The sequence below is a fragment of the Amia ocellicauda genome, chromosome 1 (genome assembly GCF_036373705.1).
Source record: "Amia ocellicauda isolate fAmiCal2 chromosome 1, fAmiCal2.hap1, whole genome shotgun sequence".
NCBI lineage: Eukaryota > Metazoa > Chordata > Actinopteri > Amiiformes > Amiidae > Amia > Amia ocellicauda.
Genome location: NC_089850.1, coordinates 7,416,230 through 7,433,972, shown reverse-complemented (window position 1 = coordinate 7,433,972; position 17,743 = coordinate 7,416,230). Strand labels below are relative to the sequence as shown.

The following is a 17,743-nucleotide window of genomic DNA, read 5'->3' as shown; positions in this document are numbered from 1 at the left end:
TTTCTGGTTTCAGAAGACCCATATAACCTGAAAAACGGGTTTTCAGTGAAGGCTACAGACAAAATAGCAGGGGGGAAAAAGGAAGGCTTGGCCAAGCCAGCGTAGAACTATCAATTTATTCTGACAGCTGTGTAACAGTGTTACAGTTTCATGAAGTAATCTAACTGTTCATCTCCATAGGTCACTATAATTTTCTGTTAATTTGGTTACAAAGGTGAATAAACCATTTATATCAGATTTATAATTAGTACAACATAAGGAAAATTTTGACAAAACAATAGACAGCTAACCATTCTGATGCAGCAAACTGTCAGTCCATGTACATTCCATTACTACATACATGCCAAGTTCCGGGGAAAATCGATGGTTCCTCTGACCATGATGAGTGGACATCATTCTCAGCCTGCCGTGGCTTGCTCACCACAACCCAGTCATCTCCTGGACTGATGGGGACATAATATCCTGGATGCATAGTGGTTTCTCCTGGTGCCTGTCTCACCCCTGCTGGGCGACACACATAGAGATCCCCTTTCTCTCTGCTCTGACACAGATCCCCCTGAATACACAGACCTGGCGGGGTGTTCAGCAGGACCCAGGCTTCCCATTTGCCACCGAACCGGGGACTGTGTCATTAACCTCCTTTCAGGCACCTTTCCTCCCAGAGGGCACATTTACCCTCTCTCCCTCCAAAAGTCACAGGCCATGGAGGAGTACATCAGGGAGGCTCTGGACCTGGGAATCATCCGTGTGTCCATGTCACCTGCCGCCACCAGCTTCTTTTTTGTTTCCAAGAAGGACGGTGGTCTTCGGCCCAGCATTGACTACAGGGGGCTCAATGCAATGACGGTGACAGTACCCACTGCCCTTGGTGCCCGCCGCCCTGCAGCAACTAAGAGGAGCCTGCTACTTCACCAAACTGGACCTGTGCAGTGCAGACAACCTAATCTTGATTCGAGATTGGGATGAATGGAAGATGGCCATTACAAATACCTGGTCATGCTGTTCGGTCTCGCCAATGCCCCTTTTGTCTTCCAGGCATTTGTGAATGAGGCTCTGAGATTATTCCTGCATGGGTTTGTCATCATCTACATTGACAACATCTTGATCTACTCCTCCTCCCTCTCTGAGCACGTCTCCCAGGTGCGCAAGGTGCTCTATTGTCTGCTGCGCAATGGACTGTACGCCAGCATGTGGGCTTCCTGGGCTATGTCATCGATGCCAGCAGCGTGCACATGGACCTGTCACCGACTGGCCGCAGCCCCGCACTGTGAAGGAGCTGCAGTACTTCCTGGGCTTTGCCAACTTTTATCGACGGTTTATCCGTAATTACAGCGCCCCTCCGCTAACCTCTCTGTTAAAGCGATCCCCCCAGACTTTTACTGTGGACAGATTCACCCATCTGAAGACACTGTTCACAACAGCCCCCATCCTCAGACACCCGGACCCCTCTTTCACATGCATCGTGGAGATGGATGCCTCTGAATGCCTGTGCTCTCCCAGCAACATGGACAGCCACCTAAGCTTCATCCTTGCACTTTCTTCTCCCGAAAGAATAGTGGAGCGCAACTATGACATCAGCAACCGTGAGCTCCTCGCGGTCAAGCTGGCTTTCGAGGAGTGGAGACACGGGCTTGGAGGGTGCCACGCATCTCTTCCTGGTACTGACTGACCACCGGAATTTGGAGTACATCCAGTGGGCTAAATGTCTGAACACGCGTCAGGCGCACTGGGTGCTCTTCTTCGCGCAATTCCACTTCACACTCACCTACAGCCTGGGATCGAAGAACATCAAGGCGGACTCCCTCTCTCGCCAGTTTGACTCCTCTCCTACCCCTCTGTTTGTGGAATCCATCCTGTCGCACTCCTGCATTCTGGCTCCCATTCAGTGGAACATCTGTTACCAGATTCAGCACAGACTCGCCTGTGATCCGGCTCCTTCTGCGTGTCCAGAGAACTGGACCTACGTCCCTTCATCTGTGCGCCCCCACATGTTGCGCTGGATCCACTCCACTCCTGCCTCCGGTCACCCAGGTGTTCACCCCATTCCAGTGCACCCTCAGATATCAGCCTGCCCTGTTCCCCTGGGATGAGGAATCCACTGATGTCCTGGCACTGGATCACTGGTTTCGCTGCAGTGCTGCAGGCTTGCAAGCAGCGCACACCTGGCTGCAATGCGCGATCAGCTGCCAGAGGACCGCAGCAGACCGCCACCGCCGGGATAGGAGGTTTGGTTGCCTGTCCAACCGGAACATGAAGATGAAACTTCCCTCTAAGAAGCTCAGTCCCCGATACATCTGATGATCGGTCCATTACGGTTTCTGTGCCAGGTCAATCCGGATGCTTATCACCTGCAGTTGCCCCCTCACTACCGCATCGCCCCCACTTTCCATGTGTCCCTGTTGAAGCCTGCGGTGTCGGTTGCCTTCTCTAGCTCCTGTTCTGTCTGTCACTGCTGCTCCTCCTCCTCCCCTGGATCTGAATGACGGTCCTGCATATGTGGTGCGCTCCCTGCTCTGCTCCCGTTGCCTCTGGGGCTGCCTGCAATACTCGGTGGACTGGGAGGGTTACGGACCAGAGGAGCACTCCTGGGTTCCGGCTACGGCTGAACATCAATCAACATTCCTGAATACCATGTGCACTTGTTCAATCACCCTCTGCCCCATTCGCCATGCACCTCCCAAGCCTGGTTCCTTGTTTCCCTCAGTCCCCATATAAACCCCTCACTCTCACTAGTAACAAAGTTTTGTTAGTGTAAACTACATTTCTGAGCTGTCTCACAGTGCCTTGTTTAGCCTTGAATCTACCGTGTATCCTTGACCTCCCGCTTAACTTCCTGACCACGACTTTGCTCTTCCGCTGATTGCCTGCTTGCCTGATTGCCCAACCCTTGCACAATCACGTATTTGCCTTGCTTTGATTGTATTGTCCTGTCGGTATCCAACCCCCGTCTGTCTTGACGATCCCACCAGCACCACAACTGGGTTCCCCTGTTCCTGTGCCCACGGTATGTTACAGTTATGAATACAGGTGCAATACATATTTAATGTCACCACACCTGGCTTAGCTGAAATTTCGACTTTGCAGTAACTGCAGAAGGGCATTACCAGATTTCCTTGAACAGGCTTTAGGCAGCCCGTAAATTACTCCTGCCACTGCCACTCTTCTCAGAAAAGTGTATGTCCCACTTTAAGGGGGTCAGTGTGTACACGTACGGGACTATGCCACCTCAATTTATTGTGCGAGAAACTCGCAACACCCCTTCACTCTCTCTCCCTGGGCAGGTTCAGTAGGACCCCAAGGCACCACAACACAAACGGGTAAGTATGACCTTGTTACCAACACACAGTACATACACTATAAATACAATAGACAGGAATAATTACAAAGACTAAAACCTAAACTAAAACCCGCCTTTAATAAAATGATGGGTGAATAAAATAGCTAAAATTCCTAACCTAACTAAACACAAGTAAATTATTAAACAAACTAGTAAAACTATCTAAAAGCTAATTTCCCTAATCACACACATTAACAGCAATAATAATCACAGTATAGTTTAGCAGCAATAACAAGCACAGCTCGGATTAGCAGCAATAATAATCACCACTAATTTGACAGTGATGTCTATTAACAACTTTCACTTTGTCTTGTTAGGAGGGCAGCTACAACATGAACCACACAAGTATGGTGTCCATATTAGGACATCCTCACTCCTCAGAGTCACTCAATCAACCCTCAATAACTTTAGCATTCAGCCATCAGTTATCACTCATATTTGATATCACCCATTGGGTGTCACTCTTATTTGGCATCAAGCATCATGCCTATTTTGTATCAGTTGTCACTCACATTTTATGTCAGGTATCACTTGAATTTAATATCAGGAGTCACTCTGTTTTTGGATCAAGGATCATTCGAAATCGGGACTTGGTAGAAGATTAATCTTCCAGTAGGACAATGACTCCAAACATACAGCCAAAACCACACTGGAGTGGCTTAAAAACAAAAAGGTCAATGTCCTGGAGTGACCCAGTAAAAAGCCCATACCTCAATCCAATTGAGAATATGTGGAAAGAGTTGAAAATTGCTGATCACCAAAGGTCCCTATCCAACTTGATGGAGCTTGACCAATTTTGCAAAGAAGAATGGCCAAAAAGTGCTGTGTCCAGATGTGCAAAGCTGGTAGAGACTTATCCACTCATGGCTGTAATTGCTGCTAAAGGTGCCCCTACCAAATATTGACTGAAGTGGGTCATTACTTGTGCATTCAAGTATTTTCTGTTTTGTATTTGTAATTAATTTAGAACAATTTGCTTATTTTATTTGATTAGTGTTGATTATATTTTTCATTTTGACATTATGGACATTTTCTGTGTTGATCAGTGGCAAAAAATCCTGATTAAATACATTCTGATTTCATGTTGTAACACAATGTGGAAGAGTCCAAGGGGGATGAACTATAAATGTACTTTGCACAACTTGTTTTTTTCTATTTTCTTGTGCTATAGCTTATTTCCTTACATTTTCCTGAAAGAAAAATAAAATTATAAATGAATTAATCAGTCCATTGTGGGAGCTCTGGGGTTTGACCAGTATCACTGTGTGGGGGAACTTAAACTTAAAGTTAAACTTAAGCTGAGTGGTGGCATAATCAATTATTTGGGGTTAAGGGTGTATATGTTACATAACATATAGTAATTTTGCATTCATGAATGCAGCTTTAAAGCAACAGAATGTGAAAACTGTAAGAGGGTCTGAATACTTTTACAAGGCACTGTATAGATCAGTGTCTACACTCCTCATTTGGTGGTTTTAGGGAACTCTGGATTTCTGACGTTAACTAATCTATTGACGTTGGATGTGTGCATTTGAAGGAAGTTCAGCCTTACACAACATAAAGCTCTCTAGTGATGATGATGATGCAATGCAGGAACAGCAGGGGGGCAGCGAATAAAAGAGGGATATAAATGGTTGTTACTTGGGTTCCCCTAAGGGGAAAAAACAATCAGTCAGAGGAAACATGGAATAGGTTATTTTGAAATGTGTGTCAGTGTATGGGGACAAACATACCTGTTATGTGACTGAGGGGTTGTTCATAGTTGTTCATTCATAGTTTTTAAGCTTGAGGAACTAAACCTTGTCTCTATGTTGCATGAAAACCCTGTCAATTTATCTTTTGTTATTCTCCTTAGTCTGGTAAGTTTAGCTCCTAGAAATCTGTTACATTTTGTTACTGCCACTGCTGAGCACATTAAATGATCAGATGTTTATGTATTTTCTCCCCAATCTTCCTATTAACATTGTTACCTGCTCCTGGTCACATCTTTCCTAGACAGGCAGAAACAAAAGTGGTTAGTATCATTACCCTGCTTTACTTTTGATCTCTCCGGATCACAATACATAATGTAATAATTAATAATAAAAGTTCCATCCTCTATTTAGACTATCAAACACGTCATCCAAATATAATGCTGTTCTCCTCAGTCATCAGAAGGTTCTTTGCTTCACTGAAACTGTACTTTTGCAGACTGCACTGTATGCTGTGAAAAGATGCCTTGGGTTCAGGGGGAGAGAGAGCTTATTGTGCTTTACTTTGGTTTTTGATGTATGTAGGAGTTTATGGTGTTGTTTTCTCAAGAGATTATGCTCATATGTTTGTATGTGTTACATTGAAAGTTGCCCCTTTACAGTTTTGGCAGTATTACAATAATTGATTGTATGGTTCATTACATTTAATTTAGCTTGATATAAACATTTTTATACTTTACACTTTAATGTTCCTCAGAACTATTTGGGTGAGAAAAGATACATCAACTACATACCAATTTTCCTTAAAGTTTTTATTATAAAAATAATAATAATAATAATTAATATTATTGTTAGTTAATAATACAGAAGAGGATCATATTACATGCATTACAGAATAGTCTTTGATTTGTGGATTAATAATATTACTCCAAACAGGAGAGCAATTGCAGTAGGTACCTTTCTTTTACCCATCACCATTCAAGATTAATTGGGAACTTAACTTTATGTTGCTGACAAAACAAGCATACTGATATAAATCACCTTTCCTGTGCAGAGGTAGAAAATCAAGTTGTGCTTGTATGATGTATAATTTACAAAAACAGAATAACAGATTAAAATGTACCTGTTTTGATCAAGTGGAAAGAGTCAACAGAAGTATTGTTTTTGATCATTATTATTCTTATGATCAGTATTATTAAAATTATTGTTTAAGCTTTTATATTCATACTGGTAAAAACATTCTAGCTCCCAGTTGAGTAAGAATAAATCTACCTTAATCAAACCCTTTGTTAATTCTCTGCAGCCCTGACTTGGAGAATTTAATACAATATTGCTTTAATCAAAATCCATTCTCCATTCACCCCCCTTCTTTCTCCTGTTTCAAGATTATTCAATTTTTCTCATTTTTGAATTAAGAAACATGGAAGCCTTTCTCATAGTCTTCCCAGCAACATATATATATATATATATATATATATATATATATATATATATATATATATATGTGTGTGTGTGTGTGTGTGTGTGTTTGTATTTATACTTTTGGTGATCATGTGTGTCCTGGATTAGTTCAGTTTGGTATTGTCCCAGTGCTATGGTCTACTACAGTAACCACCCACCTGAGCGGCTGTATTTCCTTTAGATCCTGGACTTCACATGCTTGTAAATTCAGCTGTGTTGTTGATTTCAGTTGCCACAAATCCCAGGTTGACAATTCCTTTAATTTCCTTTGGCAGGTGTGCATCTTCATTGTAGAAGCAGTAGGCACAGTGTGGAGTGGTCACCTGCTTGGTCTTGTTGAAGTTGGAGAAGTCCACCCTGTACTTGCCTTCCTTGGATCGAGAGATGATGGGTAGGAAGGTGTAGCCCCATTGGATTTCCCTCGGGATGAAGGAAGTCCGTACTTGGCAGCTGGAGCTGGTGGATTCGTCCGTACTGTCCAAGAAGACCACCAGCTCAAAGTCCTGCTTGTGGAGTGTGTCCACAGATATCTTGAAGAAGGGACTGTTCTTGTCAATGATGTGGCACAGAGTCAGAGGACAAATGAAGAATAGATTGTCCCTACCAGCATCTACCATGAAGTCAATGTTCACTTGGTCCAAGATGATGGTTTCCCCTTGAGGAGTCACGGAGGTCCTAAGGAGCTTGCCATAAATATTGCTCCCGATGAGAAGAGTCTTCCGCAAATTGGCCACCCGCAGGAGAAGGCACAGCTTGTCTCCCTGCTTGCTGATGACTGCAGTCTGGCTGAAGGAAACAGTCTTGGCTCTTTTCTTGGGCAGGGAGATCTTGGTTACGATGACTGCACACAGGAAGCACTTGATGAGAGCCCCTATGATGGATTGGACAATGAGCAGGGTGACCGCTGACCCACAGATATCTGTTGGAGCTCTGTAACCATATCCAATAGTCATCTGGGTCTCCACAGAGAAGAGGAAAGCTGAGGTGAGTCCATGGACATTGAACACGCAAGGGGTGTGATTAGCAGGTGGGTTTTGCTCTGTGAGGTCCCCGTTGTTCTTCGCAACAGAGTACCAGAGCAGTGAGAAGATGAACCAGCTGCCCATGAAAGAGCCAGAAAAGATGAAGAGGACATAGCGCCAACGAATCTGCACAAACGTGGTCCAGAAGTCCATTAGGAAGGCGAAGTGTTTGTGGTGCCTCACATTGCCAAACTCTATGTTGCAGTGCCCATCTTTGGCCACCAGTCTGGTCCTCCTGATCTGGCGTTCTGCCATGTGTTCACGTATGCGTTTCCGGAAGTACTGGATCATCCTCTGGTTGGGTCCTGATCTAAGAAACAAAAAACATAAACAGGTAGGATTGTATTAAATTAATCACATTTGAACAATGAATTCTAATTACATTAATGTATTACAAGATATTCATTTCACATAGATGAACTACAGGATAATCAATTTCCTATGCTACTGTTTAATCACAGTGTGACAGACTTCTAAGGTGTGCTAGTCTAAGAGGCTTTATTGACTGGCTAGCATGTAACAATGTAACACATTGCTTTCTCATGTATTGTGTGCCAATCAGTCAATTATTCCCCTGGACTGACACCACACCCTTTTAAGGTGCCTCAGTTCCCAAATGGGGAGAGCTGAGAAAGGCACTGACTACAGAAGCATTTTGAGTTTTTGTGTTTTGTTGTTTCAGGACCATGTGCTGGTGGGTTTGTTTTGTGTGTTTATCAATAATAATAATATTTTTAATTCTGATTCTGCCTCCTGCCTCCTGCCTCCTGCCTCCTGCCTCCTGGGTGTCAGCTGAGAACTATTAGTGTAATATATTAAAATAATCATTTAGATTGCAAATTTGCTGCATTAAAGAACTGAATGTTTCAGAGTAATAATACTCAGAGATTTTACATAAGATTTAATACCATGATCTTAAATAAAGATGAAAAACCTTAGCAAAAGTTTAGCACCAGTCACTGATCTGCAAATAACTCTTTATAGAATTAGACTTCTCTGCTTCCTTTGGCCCTGTTAAGAGGTTTTGAAAATTAGGGCCTCGATATTCAAATTGATTGTGTACTGTGCAGAGGGGTATGCGCTTCCCCAATAGCTATCATGCATAAATGCCTTTTTTTTTCCTTATTCAAAACCCTGTTTTGCATAGCGGAATCCAATCTGCCTGTGGAAGTGGCAATGTGCAATCCTGCTGTATTCTATATTGCAACACGCGAAACAATAAAAAAGATTTGCGACGCCATAAAAGGATGGTGTAAACTCCATGCACAGCACCATTCCAACACAGTCAACAATGTGAAGTGTGGAATTGTCTGTTTTTATATATGGTTGTATGTGTGCTGCACCAGAACAAATTCCCTTTTGTGACTGAATGGCAATAAAATAAAATATAAACAAACAAACAAATAAATCAATAAACTAATGAATGAATAAATGGGAAACGTGGTTAGTAGCATGGAGCGTATCCGTCAACATTTGGACATTAATGATGCACTGTACACCCGGCCACAGCAACCCCTACATAAGCAAAGATATGCTGGAAGTGTGTACTGGACTTGGCACATGTTTGAGGAGCTCAGCAATTATCAAACGATGAATGATGAATTCATGATGAACTTCACATGCTGCATAATGACCTGGCCAGAACAAAGCTGCATAGTGCTGCATTATCATAAGAGCTGATAGTGTCTGTCTGTATGTGTCCTGCCTACAGTGCATCATGTATATATATTGTTTGTGTGTGTGTGTGTGTGTGTATATATATATATATATATATATATATATATATATATATATGTATGTATGTGAATATATATATATGTATGTATGTATGTATGTATGTATATATATATACATACATACATACATACATACATACATACAATCAGGTGGGTAACAAATATAAAGGAAAATTAGTGGAGGAACATAACAAATGCAGATGCCTCCAAACAGGTGTACTGCATGATACAATTAAGCAATTAACATCCTATCAGGCGTGCACCAAGAGAACAGTACAGGCCTGACTGCTTGACCCCTACAGTGAGGGGGTCCGGAGGCTCTGTTATGCTATGGGGGGCATTTTCTTGGCATGGTTTGGGTCCACTTGTCCCCTTAGAGGGAAGGGTCACTGCAAATCATTACAAAGTCATTCTGAGTGATCACCTTTATCCTATGGTGAAACATTTCTATCCTGATGGGAGTGGTCTCTTCCAGAATTACAGTGCCCCCATCCACAGGGCACGAGGGCTCACTGAATGGTTTGAGGAGTATGAAAATGATGTGAATCATATGCTATTGCCTTCACAGTCACCAGATCTCAACCCAATTGAACACCTATGGGAGATTTTGGACCGACGTGTTAGACAGCGCTCTCCACCACCATCATAATATGAATCTACAAATAATTCAATGTTTATAACATAGCAAACAAGTTCAGAAACATGGCACTCATCTCCTTCCAACACACTGCCTTCATTCATCCACCTGCAGATGGCTGTTCCTCTAATGCTGTGGCTCTATTATCATAACGACTCGTAATTGGAAACATGAAATGCAAATGTATTCCAGGGCTGATATTAAACATACACAAAGCACAATCAAATCTGAATTGGATGAAAGCCCTAATTCAACTGAATATACCAATATTTGCACGGTATTTGTGCAGCGCATTTATCCAATAACTGCACGATGCTCGCTCAAAAAAAAAAAAAAATGAAATAGTGGGATAAAAGTCCACTGTGGAGTGCGCAGTTTTGCGAAGCACGAACAGATTTTCAAAGCACAAACAGATTTGTGAGGCACTGGAAAAAGTGTTATATTCCAATGTCACTCAAATACTTTGTGCCATGTTAGAATATAATATAATCACATTTTTTTTTGCAAGGCACACATTTTACGAGGGAACTGTGTTACGTTTGAATATCGGGGCCTATATTAGGGTAGATCACGTAATTTGTAGGCAATTTGTTTTATGACATTTTTGGGGTGAAAATTAACCAATTACACATAAATGGGGTTATCAGCTTTATAGAAAGATTACATAAAATCCCATTACTTTACTCATTCATACAATATGATCTTTGACCATTTTAAGATTTAACAAATCGAATATTTTGTGATGTATGTATTTATTCTGATTGACTGCCCATCCTTTTCAGCACCTTTACTGGGACAGCACCTTCTGTCATCGAATTCAAGAAACTGCAGTTTCTCAAGGATCTTGAAAAATCAACTATTATCATTATATCATTGCCCCTATATATTTTCGATTTTCGATACTTTTATATGAATAAAAGATACTGGGATGTGCCAATTAAAATGGTTTTCCAGCCACCCTTTCAGTCCTCCCAGTTCCATCTGAGAACTACCTCCTGTTTCATTAAAAATTGGGAGGGGTCTACTGTCACATTGCTTTTATTTTACAGCTAGAGAGAAAAAACATATCCTAGCTGTATCACTATTACATGGACTAATTTGTAATAAGTTAACTTCCACAAAACTGTAACAGACATAGTTTGCTGAATTGCCCAGACTGTTGAAGCAAGCATCAGTCCCAAGAATCATGAGCTTTCTTTTCATCTTCATTATCATCTAAAAGTGCAAGCTGTTTTTTGCATCCAAACCTTTGCCATATTTGGTCTGGTGCCTGAAAAAAGATAACATTATACATGCCAAATTAATATTCTGAAAACATGAAGTGTCTTTGAAGGAGTGGCTCCTGCAAAAGAGAATGGAGGCTGACAGCAATATATTATCACCTGTTATCTGGTAACTTTTCAATTCTTTACACTGCCTAATAAAATAAATAAAATATATTATTGAATGTAATTTAAAATCTAAAAACATATATGTATAACTTACCCACAATTATAACTTACCTAAGTTCCTACAGCACTGTTTCACTTTAATGTATGTGCCTCTGTTTCAGTGTCCTTACCCGAGGACTGAGGTTGTTTGCAATAACAGTAAAGCTCAAATAGCTAAAGTAAACTGGATTCCAAAGCTATATATATTCTGTACAAATGAGGTGTCAGGTTCAGAGGGGTCTGCTGAAAACATATTTTCACATAACAATAATATTATTACCCCTCCCCTTTCCCCCCTTTCCTCTCTGTTCACCTTTGTGCAGGGATATCAAATTCAGGTTCAAAGTCATGATCACTACAATAATACACATTGGATGTACTATTTTCATTAGAAGAGGACTCTGATATTCCAACATCAATGTAAAATACATTCAGTTACAAATCTGTATGTACACTACTGTATAAAAGTCATAGACACATTCAGGATGTGGATATGGATGTTATGAGCATTACCAGTTAATCAATTGTTACTCCACTTGTGTTTACTACTGTAATAACTCTGGCTGCTATAAAGAAGATAAAAAATGAAAAGTGAGTGAAATAGCGCATATCATTTTAGAACTAGAAGGAGGCTCTGGTGTCTTTGTCCATTCAATAACATCACAATGTGTTTTGGATCTAACTGAAGACAGTGTGTGAGATCATGAACAAATACAACTTATTAAGAGCCAATCTTAAACCCATAGTTGAGCATGGAGTTGAAGTCTTAAGGTGCATATCCTGAAGTGGTGTTGGAGAATTGCTGAAAATAGATGGTACACTGACTGCAGCAAGACACACACACACACATTTTAAGATTTATCGTATTTGAATCAGTAGAAAAATACAAAATGTCTAAAATGTATGTGTGTGTGTGTGTGTGTGTGTGTGTATATATATGCTGTGGATGACACAAAGAAGCATGGAAAGATGTATGCTTGAATAAGAAGAGTGAGAAAAAAAAGAAATGAATGGATCAAACACAAATATGTGACATAATTGAAAGAGTGAAAATGTTAATGGAAATGGTCTGAACACATTGTAAGAACAGATCAAAGATGGAGAAGGAAGCTATCAAAGAGGTATAGAAAGACAAAATAAAATGCATGATGTGGAAAAGGGAAGGTATAAGTGGAAACATCTTGGGGAGGCCAGGACTTCTTCTAGCAGTGGATCGATACAGGCTACAGATGAGGATGATATACATACGTATTGAGAGTTTTAATTAAGCAATTTCCCCCCCCCCTTGAAACACATAACAATCTATGTGTCACAGAAGCATTGTAGAGTGCTCCGTTAAGTGCTGATTGGGGTCTCCAATCATAGTATACTGCAGCAGTGTGGAGTAGCGATTAAGTCCCTGGAGTAGAGGCTCATGGGTTCAATCAGGTCAGGGCCACTGCTGTTGTACCCTTGAGCAAGGTACTTTACCTAGATTGCTCCAGTAAAAACACAGCTGTTTAAATGGGTTATTGTATGTATAAATAATGTGATGTATTGTTACAATTGTAAGTCGACCTGGATAAGGGCATCTGCTAAGAAATGTAATGATAATAATAACTATGTGTATTGCATTTTTGACAAGGAATTACTTTCCTGCTTTGTTTTTGAGTTTATATTTTACGTGTTTCCAAATACGCATTTTTTTCCGTTATTGTAATGTGGATATTCAGTGTAACATATAAACAACAAATTCTGTTAACATATAAACAAATTCTGCGTTTATCTTTGTGTGGCTTTGTTGTTTGGTTACCTACAGAAGTGAAAGGATTTTTTTTCCAGTTTCGGCAAAACTTTATATTGCTATGGAAATTTTTTGTGTGAATTGGTTTGCAGGGTTTGAAGGGGAGGCAAGTATATCACTGTCATTTGGCAGTATCCTGTAACTATTTGGTGTACAGAAATTATTAAGCAGACACGCAGTCCTACACATTGAATGCATATGGTCGAGGGGAAGCCGGAGCCGACGCGAGTCCATCGCTGGGCAACAAAGACACACATAGGGCAATTCAGAGAGATCTGTATGTATAGCGCAAACAACTGTCAATTTTACTACATCCAAAACAAGGCCTCCATGCAGTGCTGTGTTGATTTCACTTACATGCATTTGTAACATGGTTGTTTTTGTGCATGTGTTGATATTTGTCTACTTGTTGTCTAATTGTTTATTATTTAATCACGTTATTTTCTTACTTTCAAAGCACTTTTTATGTTTTGTGTTTAATTGTTTTGTTTGTTTTGTGCAGCTTTAACTGTCTATTTAATTGTTTATTTTAGTATGTAGTTTTAATCTTTTTTAGAAGGGAATCACGATCCAACAGAATTATCATAGGAAAATCTATGTAAAAGCTTGTCATTTGTTTGTCTAACCATTCTTATGAAGTAGCTATACAGCAAAGCAAGTAAATAGACAGATAATATCACAGAGGAGCTGGGCATGAATGATACCTACTGATGGCTAGAATGCTCATAGAAAGTGGGAAAGCACAGAGAAACAACAATGTGACATTAAAATTACAACGATTTGCACTTTCAAATATACCATTTAATGTTGAACCATGCATTGTGCTCTTGTGTCTTTATGGTGAGGTGTCGTTTGTGTGCGTTTTTTTTTTTTTCATCATTGTTAAAATGATGAAAAAGCTCCTTATTTCTTCAGCAGCCCCATTGCAAACTCAAAACGATCTGACAGAGACTTTAGTAGCATGCCCATGGATAGCACTTGATAGTTTTAAGAACTTTCTTAACTCACCTTTTAAAAAATGCTTTTAAAGATCTCTGTTAGTTGCAAGTTTTTAAATCCTGTTAAGGTCTTTTAATTGCTTGTTCCCCTTTATTGGCTAACCTGCTTATTGCCTTGTTTTATCTCTATGTTTAAATTGCTGCTATTGTATTTTTCCTTGTGGTCTGCATGCTGTTGCTGTATTGCCCGTTTTATCCTTTTGCTATGTCTGTTTTGACTGACACCCGATGGGTGATGTCAAATATATCTGTGATATTGTGATATCTGACGGCTGAATGCTAAATTTACTGAGGGTTGATCGCAAAACTAAGTGATGCTTGACAACTGACGCTGAGGAGTGAGGATGTCCTAGTATGGACACTGTGACACTGGAACGAGAACAGCTTTTCTTTCTCTACTCTTGGTTTAGCCACACCATGCAGCAATAACGGAGGAGGCGGATGCGATCAAACACGAACTTTAATGCAGGAACAGGTGCACAGGACTGACTGACGCCACACCGATAAACTGTGCTGACTAGCTAACTGACTCACTAAACTAAAACTTAAATTGATTGAATCTAATCTGAACTGAATCTATTCGAAACTCTGTGAATCTATCTCGAAACTCACTTTCAATCTCACACTGAATCTGACTTGTGCAAACCGGCACAACTATTTATTCACTCGGCGTAACTGGCTCCCCCAATCACGGCGCCCCACGTGTTCCCCTGGAAGTAACTAAACACACACCCAGTCATTCATATACATATTAATTAGTGATGGGGGAACAAAGCTTTCCGAAGCATTGAACCCTTTGAAGCTATTGTACCGAAAAAAGGTTCACTGCTTCGAAGCGCTCGATACATGCTCTCCATAGTGATATCTGCTGGTCAATACCTGGTATTGCGACTGTATCGAGTGAGTCGAAAGGCAGCAGTCCACAGACATTATGTGTACATACATTTTGCTTTGTCACCAAGGTATAAGTAATATTATGTAATAGTTTAGCTCTGTGATCAATATAGAGAATCAAGACTGGATGTTGAATTTATAATAAGTGTCACGAGAGGTGCTTGCTGAGCTCATTTATTTTTATTGTCTTTCAGTTACAGATTTACTTATTATTGTGTGGGTTTCTTTTATATTATTCACTTGTTTAAGTCACTTATTGTTACTTTACCGGTTGGCTTTTTTCACTAATTGTTTAATTCTTCACGTGTTTTCATTTGCTTTGCATGAGTTCATTCCTGCACTTAACAAGGCACACCTGTCCATTCTAAATGAGCATCCTCCCCTCACCCAACCAGCACACCTTTTCAATTACCTCACTCCAAGACTAGAAAATCACCTGGTATAAATACTGCCTGAAATGCACTGAAAAAAGAGTGCTGAATGCCGCTCATGAAGCTGTGAGGAAGTCCAGCAAGCTAAGTATTAAAGGAACTTTGATTCAGTGAGGTGGAAAGGATCCACTGTATAAGAAGCTGTTTTATATCCCACACTGCGCCCTGCTCGCCAGCCAGCTGCACCTGTAAAAGAGTCTCAAACTGTATACAGTCTATACATTCATTTGCTGCAATTCTAACTACCTTGCAGTGCCATCAGAGACCCCTTGAAACCACAGAGGTCCGGAGCCTGGATCGGGTCAGCCTGGGGATAGATGCGCTGTTAAAGAGGGTGAGAGGGAAGTATGTGCTTGCAAGTTGCCTGCTTTGAGAATATACAAGCCACTTATCTGTTATGCAGGTACTCTCCCTAAGCCCTCTTTCTTCTCTCCTATTGTGGAAGCTGGCAGCGTTGTTCAGGAGCAGAAAAGCTGCAGGAAGAGACCCATCCTGCTGACCTAGATAGCAGCATAATAGACTTGGACACTTAATCAGACAGACCGTGGGACTGTGAACCCTTTTCAATTTCTTTATTTTGTTTGTGTGGATATCCTGGTGCTATTTGGTATTTTATATAGGGCTTTGTTTTAGTTTAGGTTTTAGTATTTTTGTAGGTTTTCATTATGTATTCCTGTATTATTAAAGGCGATTTCTAGCTGGATTTTTATCAATCTTAGCCCTTGGTCATGTACAGCAGACTTTGTGCCCTGCTGCATACTTGTTGTAACTCCTTGTTTGAATAAATCCAATTGCCTGTACTCAAGTGTCCGTGGTACATTCCCTGAGATTCTGCAGAACCTGCATGGGGAGAAGGGATTTGCGAGTCACTTTAAACAAACATCTGGGTGGCATAGTGGATTAGTCATTCAGTGCGCACATATCCCCATTGGCACTGTCACATTGGCAGTCATTTACGGGATGAATGTCGTACTAAGTAGCCACGTCAAATAAATCCAATTAACTTTACTACATTTCATATAGCATAGATATAGTCAACATTTAGATGTATTTCCAATTTATATATGAATAGTATAGGGATGTGGCTGTCTAATGATCCAAGTGATGCAGATATAGAATAAAGCCCACATTTTGTTTATCAGACAGATATACTTATGCAACTGGGAAAGTGAAGGCAAAAGAACACTATATTTTGGGAAGTGGAGAGAGAGGTATGTGCTTGTAGAGACAAGAATAGTGATTGTGTAGAAGAGGCAAATGTGCTGGAGCGAAATTATTAGGCAACTGGACAACTGGTGTAATTTAAATATTTTTATTTAAAAGTTTCTACACTGCTGGGGCTGACTCTACCACAATACAGTGAGGGAAAAAAGTATTTGATCCCCTGCTGATTTTGAACGTTTGCCCACTGACAAAGAAATGATCAGTCTATAATTTTAATGGTAGGTGTATTTTAACAGTGAGAGACAGAATAACAACAAAAAAATCCAGAAAAACGCATTTCAAAAAAGTTATACATTGATTTGCATGTTAATGAGGGAAATAAGTATTTGACCCCTTCGACTTAGTACTTGGTGGCAAAACCCTTGTTGGCAATCACAAAGGTCAGACGTTTCTTGTAGTTGGCCATCAGGTTTGCACATCTCAGGAGGGATTTTGTCCCACTCCTCTTTGCAGATCCTCTCCAAGTCATTAAGGTTTCGAGGCTGACATTTGGCAACTCGAACCTTCAGCTCCCTCCACAGATTTTCTATAGGATTAAGGTCTGGAGACTGGCTAGGCCACTCCAGGACCTTAATGTGCTTCTGCTTCAGCCACTCCTTTGTTGCCTTGGCTGTGTGTTTTGGGTCATTGTCATGCTGGAATACCCATCCACGACCCATTTTCAATGCCCTGGCTGAGGGAAGGAGTTTCTCACCCAAGATTTGACGGTACATGGCCCTGTCCATTGTCCCTTTGATGTGGTGCAGTTGTCCTGTCCCCTTAGCAGAAAAATACTCCCAAAGCATAATGTTTCCACCTCCATGTTCGACGGTGGGGATGGTGTTCTTGGGGTCATTCCTCCTCCTCCAAACACGGCGAGTTGAGTTGATGCCAAAGAGCTCGATTTTGGTCTCATCTGACCACAACACTTTCACCCAGTTCTCCTCTGAATCATTCAGATGTTCACTGGAAAACTTCAGACGGGCCTGTACATGTGCTTTCTTGAGCAGGGGGACCTTGCAGGTGCTGTAGGATTTCAGTCCTTCACGGCGTAGTGTGTTACCAACTGTATTCTTGGTGACTATGGTCCCAGCTGCCTTGGGATCATTAACAAGATCCT

The 17,743-nt window shown here is 40.9% G+C and overlaps 1 protein-coding gene and 1 long non-coding RNA gene across 3 annotated transcripts; one reads left to right on the top strand and one right to left on the bottom strand.

Annotated features, from left to right (window-relative positions):
- Positions 1–5,828: 5,828 nt before the first annotated feature.
- LOC136757326 (ATP-sensitive inward rectifier potassium channel 1) lies at positions 5,829–11,480 on the bottom strand. 2 transcript variants are annotated; one of them, XM_066712399.1, is made up of 2 exons: positions 11,370–11,480; positions 5,829–7,821 (listed from the first exon to the last, which is right to left on the bottom strand). In XM_066712399.1, the coding sequence occupies exon 2, from the start codon at positions 7,800–7,802 to the stop codon at positions 6,681–6,683; it is 1,122 nt and encodes a 373-aa protein (XP_066568496.1). In that variant the 5' UTR covers positions 7,803–7,821; positions 11,370–11,480; the 3' UTR covers positions 5,829–6,680. The 2 variants fall into 2 exon arrangements, with proteins under 2 accessions (XP_066568496.1, XP_066568487.1); XM_066712390.1 differs by having other exon boundaries at positions 11,387–11,480.
- A 3,990-nt stretch (positions 11,481–15,470) lies between these two features.
- Positions 15,471–16,220, top strand: LOC136759701 (uncharacterized). The gene is made up of 2 exons (XR_010820100.1): positions 15,471–15,765; positions 15,866–16,220. It is a non-coding gene; the product is annotated as an uncharacterized LOC136759701 (long non-coding RNA).
- Positions 16,221–17,743: the final 1,523 nt, after the last annotated feature.

Bases quoted from the DNA above. Each gene is read 5' to 3' on its own strand.
- LOC136757326 (XM_066712399.1), bottom strand. From the start codon at position 7,802: ATGATCCAGTACTTCCGGAAACGCATACGTGAACACATGGCAGAACGC.